Source organism: Lepisma saccharinum, chromosome 22, assembly GCF_977018435.1.
Source record: "Lepisma saccharinum chromosome 22, izLepSacc3.1, whole genome shotgun sequence".
Classification (NCBI taxonomy): Eukaryota; Metazoa; Arthropoda; class Insecta; order Zygentoma; family Lepismatidae; genus Lepisma; species Lepisma saccharinum.
In genome coordinates, this window is record NC_139250.1 from 46715157 (window position 1) to 46736659 (window position 21503).

General features: G+C 37.9%; 1 protein-coding gene across 1 annotated transcript; it reads right to left on the reverse strand.

The window, feature by feature from the left end:
- Positions 1-9373: 9373 nt before the first annotated feature.
- Positions 9374-9823, reverse strand: LOC146004854 (protein CFDP2-like). Its single transcript, XM_083143878.1, has one exon. It carries the CDS (start codon positions 9821-9823, stop codon positions 9374-9376), a length of 450 nt encoding a protein of 149 aa, XP_083000004.1.
- Positions 9824-21503: the final 11680 nt, after the last annotated feature.

The following is a 21503-nucleotide window of genomic DNA, read 5'->3' on the forward strand; positions in this document are numbered from 1 at the left end:
AAGGCTACTATACTATATGTGCCGCAGTAGCTCGGTCGTTAGGGAGTTTGATTACCATGCGAGAGATCTGAGTTCGATCCCCGACTGGGGAGAATTGGAATTTTGTCCACCTGTTCAAGTGGCTCCGGCGCCCACCCAGCGTCGTATAAAATGGGTACCTGTAGGAAGCTTGGGGGGGGGAGGAGGTAAAGGCGGCCAGGGGCGTGGTGCTGATCACATTATTACCACCTTCGGCCGTAACAAGAAAGTGTGGGACCCTAACTCCGCACCCCTACACGCCTTCATGGCTTGGTTCAAAGCACAAGGTAGCACTTTGCTTTTTCATTTACTATACGTCCCGATTTTATCGGAACAGAACTTTCTAATTTCTACGTGGACATTCTTCCAAGTTCCGTAGGGATGTGAATAGGCTCCAGTTTTTCTTGACACAATTCATCCATGTTATATTTCATTATAAAAACCACGGCCGATATCCTGTGTGTGTGTGTGTGTGTGTGTGTGTGTGTGTGTGTGTGTGTGTGTGTGTGTGTGTGTGTGTGTGTGTGTGTGTGTGTGTGTGTGTGGAGGGGGGGCGCTAAAATTCAAACATGTGAGGTGATACCTTTCTCACTACTCCATTCTCAGATTCTTCGTATCAGAAATAAATCTTAATTCCACACACTGAAAATGTATCACTTCCTACATCTTAGCACGCAAATATCTAGCAGCAGGTAGGCAAACTGTAGGTGCATTCGCGATTAGTCTTACTGTGCATAAAGTGGACTTAGACACCATATCAACCAACCAACACAATCCCGTTATTGTCCAGATTATTGAAATAAGAAGCTTCGTCGCGAATAACATAAGCAGGAAGACAATGTGAAATTACCGAACAGAAACAGAACCTAAAACCTAGAACAGCTAGATTGGATTAAATCGACGATACAGCACGCGTTCTGAAATGAAGAAGAATACGAAAGTTGAAGGACCTCGATATATACACACACTTTTCCTCCCCTCAATGGTAAGATATCTTTCTTTCAGAGAAGGCTTAACGTAGGCCTTCAAGGCCAAGACGAGAAAGCGTTTTACATGCAATGGCGGAACCGAAACACAGGTCTAGTTTGATATGAAAGCTGTGTTCCTCCTTATTTCGTACGTCATTGATAACAGGAACACGGGCCTCGCCTGCTCACCCTAGTTTCGTAGAGCAGACGCCTGTTCGCCACCCTTTGGTTCCGTGACCTTCGCTCGTAGTTAGCAAGAGTGAATGACTCACCAGATACCTGTTGCCTGTGAGCTTATACAAGAATAGATATTTCGTTAGCGTCTGTAAGTATTGTTTCATCTGCAGTTATTATCAGTTAACGTTCGAATTGTTTCCTAATTGTTACGTTATTTATAAATTAGTTCTCGAGAGTGAGCTTTCTATCTATTTGCACGGGGGGGGGGGGGGGTATACAGCCTGCATGTATTATTTTTTCCTGAAACAAGAAGAAATTCAAAGACAAAAAAAAGAGTCGTAGAAGAGTAGTTAACAAAAAAAAGAAGAAAACGAAAATGTAAATGTTTAAATAAATTATTGTATAGATCGAGTGAATAATATTTTCTCACGGGGCCTCCTCGATGGCGTAATGATAACGTCGTCACCTTATAATCAAGGGATCCCGGGTTCGATACACGGTAGATGCACGTAGTAGTTCGTATGCCATTTTAAACTGAAGGTCCAGTCCAGATTAGTTTATCTGTGCAGAAAAAATAAAAAAGAAATTGTCACAGTGTAAGAAAATTTAATGTTCAACCACATACAAAAGGGAATAATTTATTACATGTTGGAGTTCACATTTATAGCCAACACAATTATGGATCGCAACGTATTTTCTAAGATCCATTTTAATTATACGTGCATGATAAAATAACAGAAGTTGAGGAAAGAGAAAGTCAAGTGAAACACAGATGTCTTCTCCAGAATTTCAAATCTCGTTACGTAAGGTTCTGGGTTGAAGTCCCGGGCAGGCATGACTTTCTTGTTCTTGCCGTTTTATCTGCTTTATTTCATCATAAATCGTCGTTATGGTTTACCTACAGGGGAAGAATAATGGCAATTGCCAATACAAAGCCAATAACGAACAGAACAACACAGTAGCGTACGCAGGATTTCATCAAGGGGGTGTTATATATAAAACTTGTTCGAAATTCACATTACCATTGTTTTATGATACTTTAATTAAATAATAATTCTCATAATTAAATAATAATACTTATAATTAATTAATTGAATTACTAATAATAATACTACTAATACCACTACTACTATTAAGTAGTAGAGATCTACATAAATATAGTATTTATGAAAGCAATAAAACGAAATTAATTTCTAGTAATTCGATTTTTAACAAATTCTAGAGCATTTTTTCTTTCTTACGAAATAATTGTCTACTCAACGAGATGAGACATTTTAAGTGTGAAGAAAATCCATCGGGAAGGCGGACTGGTGACTGAGTTATTCTTGTCGGCCTAACCATTGTCTATACATTAGCCAAGTTCAACGAACCAAGAACTTTCTTTAGTTAATGCTCATTGTTCACACACAAAAATACATGATCATTGAACATTGTTGCAGCCGAGATACAAAACAACTTTTTTGCTCTTTAAAATCATAGTTGCCCTTATATCAGGTGGTTATAATTAAAGTGACGGTGTTCAGAGTGGTACAGCACGGGCTGTAATGAGAGTAGCAGTCTGAAACTTCGTAGATATGCTAATGAAGCAATGCGCTCGCGAATTATGAAAAAAAAAAAAAATAGTTCCAATTCTCGCCACCAGGGTAAAAAATGGCGCTGTAAGCAGTCAAAACTTGGTATAGTTACAGGAAAAACACTATAAATCTCAGAAAACAATACTCTTTGTAATAAAATATCGCTACAATTTCACTATTCGAATTACATGAACATTACTAAAGGAAAAAGCAACAAGCGTCACCAACAACAACCAGGGAGCTCACACAATGGTTAGGCAATTTCACCGACTTTGACGTCAGAGTTATGGAAAATTCCACGTTTTGACTGCTTACAGCGCCGTTTTTACCCTGGTGGCGAGAATTGGAACTATTTTTTTTTTTGGCATAATTCGCGAGCGCATTGCTTCATTAGCATATCTACGAAGTTTCAGACTGCTACTCTCATTACAGCCCGTGCTGTACCACTCTGAACACCGTCACTTTAATTATAACCACCTGGTATATTATTTTCAAGAATTCGTGTTTATTTTCAAGGCATTCACTCTTAAAGACGCGTGTTTGGAATGCTGTGCTTTTCTCCGTGCCGCATGGGAATAATAATTTAAATTATTATTATATTATTATTAGTAGTAGTAGTAGTACTGCCGCAGGTCCTTGACAGTGATAAATTGGTCATTTTTATTTTTTCCACAGCATTTTTCATAATATTTCAAAAGCTCAAGGGGGGTTTAAACCCCGTAACCCCCCCTTGCGTACGCCACTGGCACTCAATTAGGCAGATGTCAAGAAAGAAACAAGACTTTACAGTGTCTCCGTCTCTCGGTTTCTCGAATTGAAAATTGGTCTCCCGTTCTCGGTCTCGGCTAGTTAAATATAGAAATCGAAAAAAGTATGTGAAGATACATATATTTCATATATCCCGGTTTTATAGGAGATTTCGTGAGAGATGAAATAAATACTCTTCGATCATGTTTATTTTTATTAGTTTTGTTACGTAACATCACTTTTCTTCCTAGTCGCGGACGAGTGACCATTACATGAAATTAATGACGAAATACTCAAACACCTGTGACAAGGACGGTACTCAAATCCGGGAACTTTGGTGACGAGATCGAAGGTTGACCACTTAATGAGCTTGCCCACCGAGTCTGCTTAATGTTGCTTGTGTCAGGTAATTCGAAATAACTGTCAATATCCCACATTCATTATCATTTGTTTCATAATTTATCTTATTGATGTTATTAACCTGAAGTCGAAGAAATAGTTGAAAGGCAATAATGGAAGATGGAATGTCTCTGATGTTACTTCGTGTCGAATAATATGACGTGATATTATGATATGAATATATTAATAATATAATATGTCTAGTCATTCCATTGATTGATCCCAATTACGCACACAAAATATGGTATAATGTCCACTCCTAACCAACCTCCGTGGCGGAGTGGTTAGCACAGCGCGCTACGACAGCATGGGTCCCTGGTTCGAATCTCGGCTTTGCCATGGGTGTTCTTGGTGAGTGTCCGTTAGTCAATGTCATCATATCATCACTCATTACTCATCTTCATCGTCGCTATTTGCAAAAAGTGAAAGAATAGCAACACTAAATAACAAAAATCCAATCAGATTGAACATCTTCACCGATTTAATTCTATACCGTACCAAATTCCCAGTTTATTACTGCATCTTGCTTCATTTTACAGCATCTCAATTGTTTTCCGATTCGAAAAAAACTGGAATGTTGATCAGTTGATTGTGCATTGTTTCGTTGTTTCGATTGTTTAATTAACGTCGCATTGATTAGTTTTAGACCAATCGTGACAGAGGGAATCGAGAGCACAAAGGAAGGGGAAAAGACAAGTTAGAGACCACGCCTCTCTTTAAAGGTAGCATTCCGTGAATACGACTGAAGTGACTGCAGAATATTGTGGATAAAATTTGTTTCGCTTTTTTCTTTTATTTCTGTTTCAGTTATTTTACTTCGCTTTTCTTCTACCACTCGTGTTAAATGTGTCTGTGAGTAAACTCGTGAAATGGACGATGGGACAAAAAAATCTATGCCTCTCCCACGGTTCGAAACTGTGACCACAAAATATTGTCTTATTTTTAAAATTTACGCTAAATATGGTTTCACTCGTGTCTTTCTCAAGGCGTTCCATTACCTCTCCGATGGCGTAGTGGTAACGTCTTTGACATGCAATCAAAGGCTTCCGAATTCAATACCAGATAGAGAAACAATTAGCGTGTGGCAGATCTTGTTAAGAAAACAGTTGCTAAAATGTTCTTCTTGAGGCCACGTAGCACCCAGCTGTTGTTTGTTGTTGCTGGGGCATGAGTCATGTGACTCATGCTATCAATGCTCAATCCTTCCCGAGAACTCAGATCCACCAGACAAACTTAAGCGAATAATTTGTTATTTGGGTTGCATAAACAACAGGCTTTAAGACGTTACGAAATTCTAGGTCCCGTGGCCCAGGTAATTCTTTCTCCGACTGTACAGGATGGCGCGTTTCCGTCGTCTCAGTGGGGGTTAAACTTTAGGTGGCTTTAGTCCTGGCTGTCCACTGGAAATTTTATTGCAAATGCCACGAAATGTAAATGTGAGATATTTGTAATATGCAAACAGATGTGAAATATGTAACTAAATAAAATATGTAAAACAAAAAATGTAACTAACCATCATGCATATGTTGGTCTAAATGTTTTAGTTGCAATTGTATATTGAAGAGCCTCTCGATAATGTTAGTTTCGTATAGTTCGAAATACATAATTCTGAGCGTTGTCAACAATAATGAGAATTGGCTTCAAAATGGCACAATGCTAATTCTGTTCCCTTGTACTCAATGGGTCTTCGTTTCGATCCTATGTAGAGACACACATTATATAGTGATTCGGATCCAACTGCAACTGCAGATCCACTTCCGATTAGCCTGTCTGAGCATGACGTGGGCAATCGACAGCAAGTTAATCTTAAAACATTTTATGCACATTGTTGTGTGTTATAAAACAGGTAAAATTAGGGTTTTATTCAGAATTTTTGAACTTTCGGGGTTTAAGTTCATATTTAGGGGTAAGTAATTTTGAGCCAATATTACCATAAAAACTTTAGGAAGTAATATTACAAGGTATGTAAGTATCACAAAACATAGATGGGCAAGCCATGTGGCACTGGGAGAGGAAAGAAGTGGAAAACTTGATGGTAAGAGACCTGGAGGACGTCCGAGACAAGGGTGGAGTTGGAACCAAAGGAAATTGGTAAGGAAGGGAAAGATTGGATTCACCTTGTATAGAGAAAGCTTGTGTTGCTGCAGAGTCTCGTAGCGAATGTCAGGGAATGCTCTGTAGTAGCATTGATATGCAATTCAACCTAATTCTGCGGCGGAGTGTTTATCAGAGTGCCATGAGTCCTAGATTCGAATCCCGACGTTTGTATGGGTGCTCTTAGTGAGTGGCCTTTGAATAATTTCTTCGTATCACTCACCCTAATTTTTACGTTTAGCCAAAAACTGGAAGGAAGGCGAAGTAAAATGAAGGAAATCAGGAAATGCAATTCGAGACCAAAGTTTGTTTGAACTTTTTGCTTGGAACTTTAATTTCTCTATTTGCAATTATTGTCTCACATCAAATGAAGTATTATTACTCTGAAAGTAAAGATCGTAATGATATCTATTTGATTGATTAAAGAAATAATGACAGAATGTTGACTTATGATTATAATCATCGTTTACTTTATGTGAAATTGATCGGTTCAACTTACAATTTCAATTACTTTTTTTGTCCTTAGAACTTGTTGTGGGAACCTTAGCATCTACTTTTCTTTTTTAATGAGGATTGGAGTTATGTCTTACTTCAGCCTTAGTGGATATCTAGTGTTTTGTTATTGCTGTTGCTCTATTCTTGCCTTCCTTTTTTTCTTTCAACCGCTCTTCAAAGAAGTTGCAATTAAGTCATAGAATACTTGAGTGACATCTATGATGAAGATATTATACTTCATGTGTGTGATGACATTTCGCAAAGGAAGAAAAAGTGGAAGAATATGCCTTTTGGGAGGCGGAAACTACATTTATTCCCGAACTTAAAACACCCCAGACGCAAAGTTTTTAAGCCCTCGTTTGTCTGTAATGGCGTCATCAAAATGACTGTCATGACGAAGATTGTATTCCTGAAACCTGGTAGTTCATTGCAGCTATTTATCATTCTTACCTTACCTTACCTCATGGCGCTACAGCGCTTGTAGGGCCTTGTCCTCTATAATGACCTTAGTCCATTCTTCTCTATTTGCAGCTTTCTGTCTCCATCGGCTCACTCTCAGCTGTCTTAGATCAGCCTCTGCATCATCCAGCCACCTCTTCCTGGGTACCCCTTCATTCTTCTACCTCCTGGTTTTCCGCAGAAGACGTCCTTCGTCGCTCTGCCCTTTTCCATCCTTTCCATGTGTTCTAGCCACTACAACCGTTTTATTTTTTTCAGTTACTAAGTCAGGTTTTCCACATAAAATCCTTAGTGCTGCATTTCTGCGTATTCGCCATTCTCCATTCTGTATTACACCTCCAAAAATCTTCCTCATAACTTTTCTTTCCCAGGTCTTTAGTGCCGTCTGATCTTCTTTTGTCATGCACCATCATTCTGCTGTGTAAAGTACTTCTTCAGTTATCTTCAGTTTGCATGATATTAATGATGACTTTAGTTGCTTTTGCAATGCATTATAACAAATGTTACCTACTGCTATTCCAGCTTTAATTTCTATTTCTTGTTCATTCCATTCCGTGATCCGTGATCCTAGGTATTTAAATTCTGACACTCTCTCAAACTGGTAATCATCTATGGAAAGAATTTCATTTTCTGGTTGTGTAGTCCTTGACATAAGCATATATTTGGTCTTTACTTGGTTCTTTTCTAAACCAACCTTTCTTCCTGCACTTTCAAGTTGTTTGAACTCTCCTATAACATCTCTTGTTATTCTGCTAATCAGGTTTATATCGTCTCCATATGCAAAACATTGCAGCGTTTTATTCAGTAATGTGCCTCCTGGGTTTATGTCCATATGTCGGATCACATGTTCCAGGCTGATATTGAATAGGATTATCGAAAGTACGTCTTCTTGCCTCAGTCCTCTATTAACACTAAAATCTTGTGATGGTTTATCCTGGATTTTAACTTTACTTTTTCTATAAGAAAGTGTAATCTTTACTAGATTTACAAGTTTCTTTGGTATTCTGAAACCTGCCATAATGATATACAGTTGATTTTCTATATATGCTTTCATCTGCTTGTTTGTAATGTACGAAAAGTTGATGTACATTAATATAGTACACATAACTCTTCTCCACCAACAGGCATCGGATTCTGAAGATATTATCTGTAGTGGATTTGTTCTGACGAAATCCACATTGATAATCTCCTATGATCTCCTCTGCATAGGGTTCCAATCTTTTTTCAATTACCTTTGAGAACACTTCCTATGCTGTGCTTAATAAAGATATTCCTCTGTAGTTTCTGCATTCCATTTTATCATTTCTTATGGATCGGGTATATTATCACTACGTTCGAATCTGATGGCATTATTTCCTCTTTCCATACTTGCACTATAAGGTTTTATATTTCTTCTCTTAATATATATATCCACCTTGTTGTCTTAATTCCGATTGGCGCTTTATTAACTTTAAGGCTATTAATGGCTTCTTCTACTTGCATTCTATTTGGTTCCGAAACAAGTACTTCTGGGCCATGTATGTTTTCCATGTCTTCTATTTCTTCTTATGGTTTATTCAGCAGTTGATTGAAGTATTCGGTCCATCTTTCCATTATTACTTCTTCGTCTCCAATTAGTTCTCCGTTCTTATTCTTAAAATACGTTGTTCTTGTTTGATATCCATTTCTCTCATCTATGATTCTAGCGTGCATTTTCCTTATCTCCTATTTTCTGACATTTCTTCAATTTCTTCCATCTTCTTCTTTTCATATTCTCCTCTTATATTATTATTTCTCTTTTAGCCCCTCTTCTCTTATTCTTATACTCAGTTATACTGGCCCTTCTTTTCTTCTGAATCCATGATCATTCTTGCCGAATTACGATCTTTAATCAATCTTTTTCATTCATCATCATACCATTCATAGGATTTAATCGGTTGCTCATATCCCACTGTCTCTTCAGCTGCCTCAATGATACTTTGTTTAATTCTTTCTCCATCTATTTTCCACCAATTCTTGTTCTTCTTCCCTATTAAGTTCTAATTTTTCCTGTATTTTATCTTGAAATTGTTTGGCACATTCCTCTCTTTTTAAGTTGCTGTATGTTGAATTTTACTTGTTTCTTTCCCATCTTCAGTTTCATCATTGAAATTCTCTGGCGATATTTAACTCTGACTAGAAAATGATCCGAGTCCACATCTGCCCCTCTACAACTCCTCACATCCGATCCGTGTCTTCGGTCAATAAGAACGTGGTCAATCTGGTTTCGCGTAATACCATCAGGTGAATGCCATGTCTCTTTGTGTATATTCTTAGGCAGTAGTAAGTGCTACTGTTGGTCATTCTCTTGCTGGTAGCAAAACTTATTAGTCTTACCCCATTGTCATTACTTTCATTATGCCGGCTATGTGGTCCAACTGTCGGTCTAAAAGCCTCTTCTTTTTCGATCCCCCATCACCAGCTTCACATCATGTTTCGGCACTTCGTCATAACCCTCTCCAGTTCTTCACAAAACGGATCCTCTACTTCTTCCTCAGCTTCCTCTGTAGGTGAGTGGGCACAGATGAATGTAATATTGAAGAATTTAACTCTCAGTCTTAAGGTGCAGTCTCTCTCGTTGATGGCCTTAAATCCAATAACTGCATGCGTAATTTCCTTATCCACTGCAAAACCTGTCCCAATGGTGTTTCTATTGCCTCCACTATAATATATTATATGACTTCCAGAGTTCATAATGTTTACCCCTTTCCATCTTATCTCCTGTAGAGCAGCGACATTGATCCTGTACTTTCTCAGTTGTTCTTTCATTCTCATGAGGGCCTTAGGTAGATATAAGCTCAATGCATTCCATGTTGCCATCTTCAACTCTCTATCCTTTCTCCATTGCTTAGGCCTATGTTGTTGTGTATCCATCCGGCTATTTTCATTTCGTTCCGTAACAATTAGTTAGCTCTACGCCAAACCTCCAACCTGGTGGCTACCCCCTTAAGTGTGGATGGCGTATATATACGCACGTTTGTTTCAACTATTAGATATACTGTGGCGTATATAGTCACACAGACATTGTAGAAACAGAAAATAGTAGCAAGAGAGGAAAAAGACGAAAAAGAACACGACGAAACTAATATTTCCCTTCTTCTTCTTTCTATTCGTCTTCTTTTTCGTCTTTTTCCTCTCTTTCTACTATTTTCTGTTTCTACAACAGCTGGAACTCTCTCATAAACGTCTGTGTGACTATATACGCCACAGTATATCTAATATAGTTGAAACAAACATAAGGCGTATATATACCGCTTCCGCACTACAGCAGCACAATGCGGAATGCATATACTGAATTTGACGAAAAAACTAAATTTGTCAGTAGCGACTTGTTCAACAAATTCCACACTTGAGGGGCTAGACCAGTTGCTTTCACATCAGCTATAGAGCCTGGTCCACCCCTTTTGATGTAGGACATTCTTCGCTTGCTATTCCAAGAAGGCCTATACGACTTGGGTGACCCTGTTAGGAGTTAATACTCACGCCAACATAGCCCTTGATATCCTTGCAGCACGCAGCCCCCCCCCCCCCCCGCTCGGTACTGAAGGTACCAACGTAAAGGGCTGTGTCAGCCGGGGGTAATCTACTCTAATTAGAAGGAAAAAATTAAGACCCCTTTCGTTTCGAAACTTTATCCCTTGTTCAGATCACTATGCCCTAATGAACAACCTCTATTTCAGAAAACATTAGCCACAATTACAGGTTTTGTACTTGTGTGCTTGTCCGCACACACACACACACTTCTTACTTTGTCTCTAATTATGCGCCATCATTCTCAATTTACCGGGTAGAGTACGATGGTGCGAGAACGTAAATGTCCCTTTTAAGGACGAAGCATGTGGCAACAAGGCAATGTCAGTTCTCATTGAGGCTCGTATCAGCGTGCAGCCTCAACGGTGCATGCTACGTTCAAAATTCAAGAACGTTATATTTAAAACCTCATATTTCCAACAACTTTCCCCTCTTTCCATTTTTCTCCATCTCCACTAATAACGCAGTTGTCCTATGGTGTCAGACTTTTGAACCACCCTGTATACATAGAGGAAGGGGGACAAATATGGAATACCATTTTGTTTTTGACCATTCAATGGCACATTTTTTGAAGAATGTATTTGAGAAACTACCCTCTTCTTCCTTAATTAGTTCTTTAATAGAATATAAGATTTAGACTACGTAACATTATAGTAAGTATTTGCAAATAACATTTTCCTAAAAGTTGACATGATTGCTCCAAAAGAAAATGGGGTACAAATATGGAATACTGGTAACATTGTGCAGAAAATGAACATATAAACACAAGAAACACAATTGTAGTGAAAACATGAAATAAATGAACACTGTAAAGTCACAAATATGAGAAAGTTTCTGAACTGTACATGTCTGTATCACTATGATTATGAGGGCACTATTTACCTACTTACAAAAATTGCAAATGTAAAGTCCATTATCATATCCTGCACATTCAGTATGAGCCCACATATCACACATTTCGCACTTAACCCATTCTTCTCCACGCTTATCATCAGAAGATTGTCCAGAACAGAAGAGACATTCAGCATCATCACTACTTGGTGTTCTGGCATCTGACATACTGAGATCAAAGAGTCATCTCGCACGCTGAATATGCCGTCGCTGTCCGAGTCTGATGATTCGCAGTCTTTTGGTAATGGCGATTTCCCTTCTTTCCAATTGTTTTTAACAGGCTGTTTCTTAACAGCAGTGGACATTTCAATGGAAGTCTTATATGGTGATGAAGTCAGGATATGAGAGGTCCCTGCTTTCCTCCCCCTACTTCCTTGCCTCTTCTGAATTGCAGGAACAGGGTGGCCACTTCACTTCTAGCAGAAGGTCCTGCTCCATGTTTGGGTTTGGATCCAGATGCAAGTCCACGTTAATAAATTTTGTACATAAATGGGGTATAAATATGGAATACTACTATTCCATATTTGAGCCACTGTTACCTTCGAGTATCGAGTGCCAAAAGTGTATTCAAACTCACCTCAACAATATACGCAAAATACCAGAATAAAGCCTGATTGATATGCTACAAAACTGTATACCATGTATTTTCATTCTGTGTACTACACAAGGCAAAAACGTACTTACCTCCAAACTTTTCACTTTGGGCGGGAACCACAACAATCGTTCTAACGCGCCCTGTTCAACCTCGAGATGCAAACTAACTGCTTCCTGTGGTGGTGAGGGACACTGCCCAGCTTTTCACGAAGTTCTTGCTACAGTGCAACATTTACCAGGCGAGATATAATGGTATTCCATATTTGTACCCCTATTTCATATTTGTCCCTCTTCCCCTACAGATTGTCAAAACTTGAACTATTATTATTTCATGAGCTTAGTCTGACACTATTTTAGATGCTACCGTTGAGTTCTGGAACCTCCAAAGACATAGGGTTTGATCCCAAACATGATCACACACCTGAAAGAATTATTTTTAGACTTTTCGTGGCTATATTGGCCGCCATATCCAATATTATATGATACTTTTTAATTTCTTATTATCATAATACAGTTATAAACTTCAAATTAGGTGAAAATAAGATGTCATGAATGATAAATAATTACAATGAAGTAACAGGTTTCAGGAATAGAATCTTCGTCATGACCGCCATTTTGATGACGTTATTACAGACTAAAAAAACCTTAAAAACTTGGGGTCTGGGGCGTCTTAGGCAGTGATGTGCGTCTACGCGTAAACAACGATAGTCTACATTCTACACGTAGACAATTTTATACACGTAGATTACGTAATCTATGTAAACAACATGGCGAAAGGTGATAACTTAGCAAAGGACGCCGTGGAATTAAAAGAAAATTATACTGCGTATCAGTTTCTGATGTGTAAGGATAACTTTTCATACTCTTTTTTCTAAATTCGAACAATTTTTCACCTAGGGAGAAACCTAATAGGAAATATTCTAGTGTTTTATGGAAAAAAGACCACTCTTGACTCACGACTGCCATCTGTTGTTTTTTTTGCATACTATTTATCTTCTTCCATAGTTGATGATGGAAGAGAAGAGAAATTTTGTTGTAAATAGGATTCTTTTCAGTTCGTTAGGAACCAATACAGTTGAAAATGTCACTTTCCTTTCATGAAAGCCTTGAAAATTAATTTTAATGCAATTTAGATTGTCTACGTAGTCTATGTAAACTACAACCCAATGTAATCTACGCGTAGATTACGTGTACACAACGCATGTAGACGTAAACTTATATTCGCACCCTAAAGGGCACGTTCTCCGCCGGAAGTGAAATAATTCCCGACCTCACTGATAAGGCGATATGGCCACTTGATAAAGAGGAATGTACTTATCTTCTTTCTAGTTTCAGCTACTCTTTTCATTACCCACTGACTCCATACAATTGCTTTTTCATTGTTCTATAATAATAAGAAAATCTTGGCAGAAGTATGAATAAGAACTATAACAGTCGAATACAATTAAGATAATGTAGACACTAAATAACACAAAATGACATGTAATGCTACAATAAAGAATCATATTCAAAATCTTGATTTGGTCAAAAAATTTATCTTGATTCAACTTTTTCTCAAAAGTTGACTTTAAAAAATAAAGATAACATATATTTACTATATAAATACGTACAATATGTCAAATGAAAGAAGTTGTTCAGGAGTTGGAAGAGGGCCTTCAAATCTGAGCTTCATGTACAGTCAGCGGCAATAGAAGTGGGACCCCGTACATCCTGAAATATTCGCTTTCCCGCATGGCGTTATGCGTGGTGCCTAACTCTAAGGCGATGAGAGATCTTAAACAGCAAGTCTTCAAAAGAAACTTCTGCTATCGCCGTAGACTTATGCAACACACATAACGCTATGGAGAGAACCGAGTGTTTCAGGTGTCTCATTTTTATTAACGGTGACTGTACATTACGCCCACATTTTAGCAACTATTTAAGGCTACGTGCAAATGTACACCAAGTGCATTTATCTACGTAAATCCGTGTTTTGCTTATCTTTAACAATCAAGCCAATTATTTATTGCAACTGTGATTTTCATATCATTGTTGAATTCACCATAGCTTTCAAATTGATATTTAAATAAGTTTACTATGAACTGAATCTACGGGTGCAGAGTTTGACATCAGAATACATGCAGAAGACATTATCAGGTAAACAGGCTACATTTATTCAAATTTTCAGGTTCTTCTTTCGTGACCACGTAACGCAACTCCCATGCTGCGTTTGGGATCGAACCAAGAACCTCTAAATTGTATTGGGTGATGTAGCCATTCCTCATTCGTCTTTCAGATGGTTATCACTCGCTTGGCCTAAATGTGATAAATGCAAGAGGTTACTTTTAAATGAATGGCGATAGAAATTATCTTAGATTAGATATGGGTTTTATACTCTCCATGACTGAACCGATATGGATTGGTTAAGAAAAGGATAATACTTGACTCACAGATAAATGAATGTTGTTCCATAGATTGTCCTCTGAATAATGGTAATTGACACACATCTGACCTTCCAGTTAGAATTCACTCTCCTCATGCACCACTGTCCAATAATCGTTTATGCACAGATGGGCTAATCGGGACTGGACCTACAGTTCAATTTGTGATCCGAACCAGTGTGCAATGTGACTTCACCAGGTATCGAAAGCCGGTATCTCCTATTTACAAAGGCAATGACGTTACCACCACGGCAGGGGGGGGGGGGTCGGCTCACATTGTATCTCTTATTCATAACAATTGAGAATTTCATTTTTAAAGTACTAAATTCTAGAGGTGTAATTATTAATGGCAAAATTTACAGGTATTGAACCATTTAAGACACAACTTCCGGTTGCATAATGTTGATCTCTTAATTATACCTGCTCCTCTTCAACATAAATTCTCCACATGTCTAAATTCACATACTGAAAGAATGTAATATACCTATAGTTAATAACTAGGTACATCTTTTTTGCACAACAATTTTCCTATCATATTAGTCACTAGGTTAAGAGTCATTCCATGCCAAATCAACACAGATATGTGCAATTTTCAACCCGACTCTCTCAGATTTTCATTAAATTTGGGGAGTTGAAAGTATGCATGGAACGTAGTAACGCTAATTTGAGTCTCGTGCGTCTTGTAATTGTAAAATTATTCAAGATCAAAGTGAGCAGAAATTGTCCCTTCTGAGCCCGTTTAGCTATCTTAAATGTGCTGTAACTCTGCCGCTCTTTGGCCTAGGAAGCTGAAATCAAATTTATTGTGCAGGGAATCGAACAAGCTTTCCAACGATATGCAACGATCCTACCTTTGCATAAAAAGAAAATATTGTCACTTGACCTTGACCTATGAAAATGTCAAAACATGTCATAGCCAAAACGAAAATATATTTTGCACACTATGCTATACTCTAAAATATATGAAAGAATCAAACTGGGACTGCAATGGGATCAGAAGATACAAAATAATATGTGCAGTTATTTGACTCATAAACGCCTGATTATAATGTACTGGGGTGAGTCAAAAGTCCCTTAACACTTCCTATAAAATGTATAGGAGTTATCATGGGTATTGATGATAGAAACAGGTTAGGCTCAGGAGAACCATAATTGTGTGTGTCAAGTGGAGGTCCACCATATTGTTGGCCGCCATATTGAATTCAATGAGAAATGCAGTGGCGAAGGTTTTTCGCCATATTGAGATGGCCAGGTTGTGGGCTGTGTTGAATTCGTAATGGAATTACTGTTAAAAGTAACTTATGTTATCTTCTCTTTCTACGGCTTCTTCCGAAAATGCTCTTCTCACAAGTTTAGACACGTTAGATGAGGATGTTTAAAATTACGGCACTGCGTAATACTATTGTAAGCCGTAAACATACAACAGCTACAATTTACGAGTATAAAAAATTCTGTAATATATCTTTTGGCATGGAATTTTGCCACAATGTCTACTTCCTGTATTTTAAAGGCGGCACTATGAAGTATACTTAGTAAAAATATTACAGCATACAGGGAATTAATAATACAATATAGCACTACATCATGCAAATGTTGCACCTGCTCTAAATTAAGCAGTATACCAACACTAACCATTATGTTATAAGAACTGATATTATTCAACAAAATCGAGAATATTGTTTATGTCTTCGTAATGAAGCTATGGTAGGCCTATAGTTCTTCACAATCAACTCATCAAAACGCCAACACGTATTGTTGTAACGCAGCATTGCCAGCGAAGTGAGCAGGGAAAAAAATACATCCATATCTTTTTAGGTTTTCAAGAATATTAATTTATTAATTTGATGGGGTGTCAATACCTTCTTAGGATCCCGAGATATTTTGTCTTTTCCAGCTTCTCTTCTCGCACGTTAGGCGCCGAAAATGTGTGCATACCATATCGCTAAATATAGTCCCCAAAATATAATGTTCAAACTCTGCCCCCAGTACAGAAATCCTTTGACAAACTCACTTTATCAAGAGCTTCATATCTCCCGCCCCCACCCCTCAAATTTAATTCTCAATCCTCCCACCATTATTACCATGCCAATTTTAGACTTCCTGTTTATACTGAAGAGTGGATATTGCTTTCTCAAAAAAGTCTTAATTTTCAGTCTCCACACCAGAATTTTCCGCAACAGTATAAGACGGAATAGTAATACACAAGAGTTGGATATCCCTCCCCCCAAATTTTAATGCTCAATCAACCCCTAACTAAAATTCCCATCTTAATGTTACACTTGATACTGATATAAGAGTAGGATATTGTCCCGCTAACGTTTAATCATGAACCCCCCGGGATTCACGTGTCAATTTAAGGCCTAATATGTAAGATTTGGATATTGCCCCCCACCCCCCGACAATACATATTTTTTCCGTTACAATTCCTATCACAAAAAATATCCCCCACATGCAAAAAAAAAAAAAAATCAGCAAATGCTTCAATTTCAGTGCTCATACCGAGAATTTTTTTTGATGAGGAGCCAGATCCGAAAACGTGGAACAAAGAAAAAGGTCCTAAATGCTGTTGGAATGGTTGAAATAGATTATTTTGCATCACTCTTCTGCCACTTTTGGCTAATTGCGACAATGCGGAAGACTGATGACATGATGAAATTATTGAAGGGACTCAAAAAGATCACCAACGCCAAGGCATGTTACAATCACTCTTCCACGGTGGTCGGCAAAATGCTTTTGGAGTAATATATGTAATCACCAGTGCTATGGTGGTATTTCAGCTAAAGCTAGAGTGCACTTGTCGAGTTGCAATATTATGGTCCAAATAACGGGAAAAACTCAACTCACTAATAGACTCCCCTCGACCCGACAATCAGCAAACAGCCGCTTACAGACCAAGGTTGTCACGTGGCGCTTATTCCTTACGTTCAGTTCAGTTATAATAGTACTTCGTTCCGCAAATTAGCAATGTCTACAAGTTTCCTTTAATTTTCTCATACCGACATCATGATAATTGTATGTTTAGAAAATAACATAGTTTATAATTAAATGACATGTGTTAGCAATGATTATTAAAATAAAGAACATGTCTAAACGTGAATTAACCGAAAAATAAGACATTTTTGCATCACGACTGCAGTTCGTTAAAAGTTAGGACAGGGATTAAAAATAATGGCTTGTGGAGACTATATCGAAATGTCTGGTAGCCTTGCAACAGCTTATATAAAATTAACGTTACTCAATATTGCAGACGGCAGACTTCCCGGAGCGAATTGACAATACCGGAAGCCTCTCCGATTTTGTTAATATTTCGCGTACACACTAAATGAGACCTTCTAATCACGAATATAAAGTTAAAATTTGGGGGCCACGTCTGGAAATTGCGAGAAAAGTTAAATATAGCTGTCCCTGATCCGAACACTAACTCTGGATTTGTCCACGACAACAATGTTTATCGTAATATTTTACGTTTCAGAACGAAAAATATATGTCCTAGATATTACCACGACATAACCTAACCTAAACTAACCTATTTGCTAATTTGCGATCACTTACCGATTGAAAAATCTTAATTTAGTAGTACTATATCTTCAAGGTTTCTACACGGAAGACGCCATTTTCGTAACTAGCAAATTTGTATGCTCGATGGACTTTTGCGAAACCTACTTTTAATCAAAGATTTAAGGATGTCGAATCGATCCATCTTAAAATATGTTTGATATATCGTTGGAAAGTTTAGGAATCAAGGATTCCATAAATGTAAAATTTAAGGTAAGGAAAGAATCGGAATTGGAAAAAAGTAGTGTTAATTGCCCCCGATTCCGGGCCCCGCCTTTTTTATAGTCCCTTTTAATGAAAACATTGAAAAATTCGAATGCAAACATGAATTAAAAAAAGTTGAATTCTATTTGAAATTCACATATATATTTACGTTGAATCATAATTAGTCCTCGTTCATCCTCCTACATACTCCATTTCACGATCTTTGATACATTAACAACTTTCATACTCTTATCTTCCGCCGTCCTGCACGATCTATGATTTCCAAGTTTCAAATCAACAGTCTTGCAATGCTGTAGACAGCGTAACAGATTGCGATCGTCAATTGTTTATGTCAACAAACATGGTTTACATACTTCTATACGGAGAATGAATGCCAAAATAAAGAAGCTTAGTATACAACTCCTACAGCTCAGTAATTAATTTCTTCACTTCACCCCAACATGTGAACATCAGATAAACCACCGCGACTAATTATTTCGTGAGTATAAGAAGTAGGATACAAATTATAGAGGCTTCCGGTATTGTCAATTCTAGCCCCAGCCTCTCTCTCCAACGAACCCAATTAATTTATGCAACGACGAAATCGAAATTCTTGCAAAATGTGAAAAATCATCAATGTTAGGGTTTTATAGATTTACATTAAAATTTTTAACATTTTGAGAGGGAGGGAGCATGACCCCCAGGGCTCCTCCCCTGGCTACAGGCCTGCTCGTAGGTATTGTATTCCAAGTATTTGGCAACATTAAAAGGTTACACTCACAAGGAAACTGACAGCAACTTGCGCCTGAGAGACGGTATTCTGCGCTAACTGAGATTCTGGGATATAGACTGAATGATAAAAACTTGATTGTGCCTCGGATGATATACAAATACTATTGGTACAGATATCCTGGACAATAATTTGCACCTTTCTGAAGAAGGAAATTTAATATTTTGCAACGACATTCCAGGGATGTTTCGAAAGTTTGCTACCAGAGGAAACTTTTCATTTATGCCTCCAAACGGAGTTTGAAGTGTGCCCTTCTCCATAATGGAAAGATGTTTGCTTTTATTTATTGATTGATTTGCTTTATTTTACTTCGCTTTTTGTGCAACTTTTGGCTAATTGCGAAGATGGGATGGGTGATGATACGATGAAATTGGCGACTGACACTCACAAACATCCCTGCCCAGGGACCCCTGGCGTGCAGATATGTTTGCATCTGCTCCAGTGGTTCATTCCATCGTCCTGAGAGAAAATCTTGAAGAAGAACATAAGTGCCAAATATGTACCTATTTTAAAGTTATAGGTATTCTGTGACGTCATCAGTCAGACGGAAAAAAATACCCATGCTTTCTTTGCAAGTGGGACCAATCGACAACATTCGACCCAAAAGGATTGGCCACGTAGACAATGGACAGTATGTTTGAAAAACATAAAACATAGATAAACAGTGGAACCATTCAACATACTATTGCCTCTCCTTCATATCAAACTTGAGCTCATAAAGGAATTTGTTAAATCTCTACACCATAAAGGAGAGTACTTCAAATAGCTACCTGTGCCACCGATTTTCCAGCATTAGTACTGCCAATTTGAAAGAGGGTATCTTCTGTTCACCAGATATTAAAAAAATGTATTTGTGACACTACTTTTGAGAAGGTAATTTCTCCAACAGAACGTTCACCATGGTAAGAATTCAGAGAAATTGTCAGGAATTTTTTGGGTAACATGAAAGCTCCAAACTGTGGCCAATTGGTTAAGATATTTCTTTAAGGACTTATGCTGTAACATGAGCTTGAAGGTATATGCATGTTCAAATTTCAATGTGATCCAGGAACCTTTCTTCGTGATGAATTTCAATACGGTCCAGGAACCATTTTTCAATGAAACAATACGCAACTTGGACAGAATTTAAACTGTGTGTTTATAGGTTGCTGGACCTTTAACAACACTGGTACTAGATGACGTCACTTCCGTCAAGACCATACTTCAAGTCTGTACTTTGTACCTTTCGAACACAGCCTAAGAATGGCATAATGCTTACGGCCCTAGCGATAGTAACATTAGACTGTGAATATAGTGCCCTAAGTTTCACGCTGAGGTACAGTCACCGTCAATAAAAAGGAACACCTAGATCTGGATAAGACTCAATAATGTCTGGCTGCCTTAGCTGAGACCATGGACTGAAGTGCGCATGCGCAAACTGTCAATGTTCATTGGCAAAATAGGGGTCTACTGGGGAAACAACAATAAACTTTCAAACGTAGTAAAATCGCCGAAAATATACATAGAGATGTTTACGAATTATGTAAGGGTACAGAATGAAAGAAATAGCCATCCATATACTACTATATAAGAAAACGGAACTTGTTTGTAAACCAGTAAATTTATTTTGGATCATTCAATTAAATTGATCTCCTTAGTAAATCTTATAATTAGCACAAATATACACAGCAGTAATCAGGATAGTATTCACTAATAATAATATTATAAATATAATAAAGAAAATGTAGTAACTGAATGGCTATTGGCATTGTGTATTGTATCGAGGGCGTTTTGTAGAATGTGCAACAGGGACCAAAACGTCACACTTTTCTTTGTTCCACTTCGAAACTGCTTCTTACACACTAACACATCACACCAAACAGTAATAAACACAACAAGCGAACCCGAATAAGCAAAAGCCACAGGGTGGTGTTCTAACTGCTTCCCCTCTCGCGTTTGGAATCGTACTTCCCAGCTAGCTTCGTTTCCCTTGGCCGGACTGTACACTCCAAGGCAGGTTCTGTTTCCAAGCAGGCGAATGTCAAAAACAGAGCCGGTTTTAGGGGGACTCAGGTGCCTACAGTCCCGGCCGTTCACTGGTGATTCTTTTTTTCGTAAAGGGCCAGGAAATGAATAAAATACATATTTGTAAAATGCTAAAATATGAGTACATAAAAAATGTAAATGATCGTCAGACATAATTTGTCCCGAAAGTTACGACTGAAAGTGCGTATTGAAGAGCCTCACCATGTTGTTAGTTCCTTGGAGTTCCACATACGTGAATCCGAGCATTGTCAACCACAATGAGAGTTCGCCTCCAGATGGCGTAATGGTAACTCTGTCCCGTTGTAATCAAGGGGTCCCGACATATATTATATAGTGATTCAGATCCAACTATATAATCTATAGATCCACTCCCTATTAGCCTATCTGAGCATGACGTGTGCTTAAAACAATCAGCAACAAGTTAACCTCGGAGCATGGCTTAAAACATTTCATGTTCATTGTTGTGTGATATATAATACGTAAAATAAGGGATTTATCCAGAATTTTCTAATTGTGGGGGTGTAAGTTCATATTTAAGAGGTAA